A 4,207-nucleotide genomic window follows, 5' to 3' on the forward strand; every position below is an offset into this window, starting at 1 on the left:
CACCCACAAGCAAACGGGTTGGTAGAACGTTTTCATCGACAACTAAAAGCTTCATTATCAGCTTCAAACGTTTCACAGTGGACAGACGCTCTTCCACTCGTCTTGCTAGGTATCCGCAATGCAGTGAAAGCTGACATTGGATACACGGCATCTCAACTCGTTTACGGAACGACACTCCGACTCCCAGGAGAATTCGTGGATCCTTCAGCTTCTTCATTGAACATGGATCTAAACTCTTACACGAGTAGGCTTACAAACGCTATGCGTTCAGTTAAACCTGCTCACACTCGACCTCAATCAACTGATGTTTTCGTTCAACCCGAATTACGACATAGTACACACGTCTTCGTTCGTCGAGACTCACATCGACGACCCCTCGAATCAGCATACGAAGGACCCTTCAAAGTTCTTCAACGCGAACCTAAGTACTATATAGTCGATAAGAACGGTACGAAAGATAGCATCAGTATCGATCGACTCAAAGCTGCGTACCTAGAAGGAAACCCTAGCTACGTCGATTTTCCTTCGGTACAAGCAAACGACACAGCTACTACACTCGTAGTACCCTACACGACAACCGACACACAACTTGATACTTCGTCAACGTCGATAGATAAACCTAAAACAACGCGTTCTGGAAGACGAGTAAGATTTCCAGAACATCTTAACGAATATTGCACGTAGGACATAAGCTTTATCTTGAATTACCCTTTCAAAGTTTATTATAAATTTTTTTTAATATGCTCATTTTTTTATTTATATAAAAAAAAAACAAAAAAAAAACAAAACATTTTTTTGAGCGTATATATATATATATTTATATATTGAAAAAAACCAAAAGAAAACCTTTTTTTCCGATCGCTTTTACGCTGTTTGTAAGTGTATCAGTTTATTTTTTTCCGCTCATCTTGTGTCCTTACGCAAGTACGAGTGTATTTTCGACATGCACTCACACGTTTTATTTTTCCTCTTTTCCAGGACGGCTGGAAAAGAACGACGAAGTTTCGCAAGGAACCGAAATTTTCATTGTACTATATTTCTTCATTGCTACGTTGTACATTTTGGTCCCATAGTTTAAGGAAAGACGACCAGACGCTGCTAAACGAAGCAAGCTATCAGAAGAGTGTTTACCAACGACAAACTCGTTGGGTTTAAACTTCTGGCTGGTCACGTCTTAGGGGCATCACTACCTCACTAGGAGGGGAGTGATCTGTAGCTGTAAATAATTCCCCAAAATCAATAGCCCATCAAGTGTTCGACATTGGATGCTGACCACGTTGTTTAAGTGGACTTGTTTAGCTGAAGGCTTTCGGTCATGCATCCGCACCAGATCACGTTTCGAGTCGGCGTGGGACACAGCTCCTACGTTTCATTAGCCAGCTCATAGAAAAGGTCCTCGATATATTGGTAACGAATCAAATATATCTTTCCTGCCTCTTCTCGTCTGACTTCTGATTTCTATCTGACTGGGAACGATCGAACATAGAAGGTGCTACTGGTATCCAGTTGTAAAACTAGAATATCCGTTGCATCCTCACCCTCTTCAGTTGTACAAACAGAAATTTCGGAATTCCTAAAGAGAAAGCTTGATGTTTTGTAAAGGATAACATTTACCTCACATAATATTTTACTAAAGCCTGTCCCAATATCGAATCTTCCTTCTGTGCATTTAAGTGTCTATCTAAAACCTTAGACTACGACATAGCAAATTTACAATTTGGCCATTGGATACTGAAAACGCGCGTTCATTTAAGCATTAACATGAGTAACTGTGATGAATACATTAAAAACCTGCGTGAACAAATAGATTCTCCATGCAACAAAATCTGTGCCGACTGCCATCATACTGTAACCAAATACGCCTCTTTATCTTATGGAGTTTTTCTTTGTGAACTATGTGGTGGTGAGTCTAGTTGAATCTAATTGGTGGTAATTTATCTTTTTTCTGTCTAGTTTCGCATCAAGTACTGAATGGAAATATAAAAAGGATTTCTACAGATGAAGAAAACAGCCTCATTTGGTCAGATGATAGTGTGTCACGTTTAAAGAAGTTGGGAGGGAACAAGGTTATTAACCAAAATCTAGAAGCATCACTACCAGTGTATTTCAGACGTCCATGGCCCGGTGTTGAATGTCCTGTTTTCTTAAGAGAGGCGTTCATAAAATCAAAATATATTCATGAAGAGTTTACCAGAGATGCTATAGCAAGAGGAGCTCAAAGTCAATTCGCGTGTTCTTTTAAGTCAGGTGTACTATTGAAAAAGTTGCGTGACTCCACTACATTTTATGAACGCTTTTTTGAACTATCCGTTGAAGGCAATTATCTTCGTTACTACGTTAAACCGTCCGACTCACAACCTAAACAATCACTGGATTTAGAAAGACTTAATTTTACATTCATTTCATCCAAGGATTATGGTCTCCCACCACATACTGCACTTATTCAGTTCGTTCAAGACTGCTCAACAAGACACATGTTTATACGATCCGAAGATAGTAGAACCATAATCAATTGGTACAATGCAATACGTTTAGGCAAGTATCACCGTTTATGCCTTGGTCTCAGTGGTATGGGTGTCACACTATCACCAGCTGAACTGAGTAAAAGGCTAACTAGGGACGTAGATATGGCTGGTTGGCTCTCTAAAACGGGACCACGCAAGAACGATGCCTGGCGTCGCCGGTGGTGCATGATTTTAAATCGTCATTTTTTATATACCGATAACCCACTAAGCCCATTTGCCAAAGGAGAGTTGTTTATTGGTTCTAACAAAGAAGGCTACTCTGTAACAAATAGCACTCCCGATGGTTGGAATCGTCATAATGGGTACCCGTTAACTATTCACACGTCAGCACGTCCTTTTGTATTTGTTGCTGACAAAAAGGAAGAACAGGAAAAATGGTTAGAAATTATTCAAAAGATTATAAATATACCACTAACACTTGCAGAACATAAACAGGCAGCTATGGTGACTAAAAAGCGTACTAATGCATTAGACTTCCTTAAAACTTCTTAAATTTCCCGGTTGTTCCTTGTCCATTAGCATATTAATTAATCAGCTACCGTCACCGGAAATTCCTGAAGTCAAAGACAATATCCCAAATATATTTTATTAGCCTTTGTAAATAAACGCATGCATCCTACAAATGTTCCAAATCCATTTTGTTTATGTACTATGATGGCCTCATTCAAAAACATTTAGTTTCTTCACAGATGATCTATTCTGTTACAAAGTTATATATGCATATCATCTCAAACGTGTGTAACATTAGGTAACGTAGGATTTAAATGTCTCAGTTGTTTATTAAATTTCAAGAACAGTTGTTCTTCACTTTCGCACTTGTAAAATAGCCCATCGGATGGATTTCCTAATTGTTTTTTAAATTCTCTATTTGCATTTTGTGTGATCTTAATTCTGTTTTCAAATTTATTTTACGTGACACTACTGGTAAATAAATTTCTTTCATTAAAAACTAAAACAGTTATTTTTGGCTTATTGCTGCAAACGAGGGGTTTCCAACCCATAGACACATAAAACCCATCTTATCAATGTAAAACTTAGAATCTGCGATAAAATGCGACGTTTCAGGGACTCGCATAACCTATTATTTGGTTGACTTTTGGAAGATTTAAAAAAATCTTATGGGTGAGGAATGGGAGACCAGACCATCTAGTTAAGTGTTCATGAGAACTGGAAATGGGTTGTCTCCGATGTTTAAGCTTTTATTATCAAAACAGAACATATCACTGCGAGGAGTGTTTGTATCTGTAAGCTTACAAATTTTAATGATAAGGAATAAACGACAATTAAAAGGTTTGTTGTAAATATTATTGCAGAAATAAATATGTTACAAATTTATTATTTATTTATAACAATCTACCCGATGCTCAATTTATTCACAATTATTGCAGAAAATAACCGGCAATTATCGAGATATAACGCAATTATATTAATCTGACAACAACATTATGTCCGACTAAAACTAGTCCAAAGCAAAACTAATGACTAAAGCTATAGTATACTATGAGTTTTTAATTTAAAGCCAAGCGAATTGGTTTCCCTAAACATCTTGTGATAAAAAAAACTTTGCAAAAAGGTATAAGATATAGAAGCAGAACTTAGGAGCAAACACCTATCGGACCGCAGATTTTATCTGTCGATGACTGCTATATTGTGTTTCTTCCAAGTTATACTACAAACCGATG

General features: G+C 37.5%; 1 protein-coding gene across 1 annotated transcript; it reads left to right on the forward strand.

Annotated features, from left to right (window-relative positions):
- Positions 1–1,761: 1,761 nt before the first annotated feature.
- Smp_123030 (putative centaurin alpha) lies at positions 1,762–3,017 on the forward strand (the record flags this gene model as incomplete). Its single annotated transcript, XM_018795968.1, has 2 exons — positions 1,762–1,903; positions 1,966–3,017. The coding sequence occupies 2 exons, from the start codon at positions 1,762–1,764 to the stop codon at positions 3,015–3,017; spliced, it is 1,194 nt and encodes a 397-aa protein (XP_018650227.1).
- Positions 3,018–4,207: the final 1,190 nt, after the last annotated feature.

Source organism: Schistosoma mansoni, chromosome 2 (genome assembly GCF_000237925.1).
Source record: "Schistosoma mansoni strain Puerto Rico chromosome 2, complete genome".
NCBI lineage: Eukaryota > Metazoa > Platyhelminthes > Trematoda > Strigeidida > Schistosomatidae > Schistosoma > Schistosoma mansoni.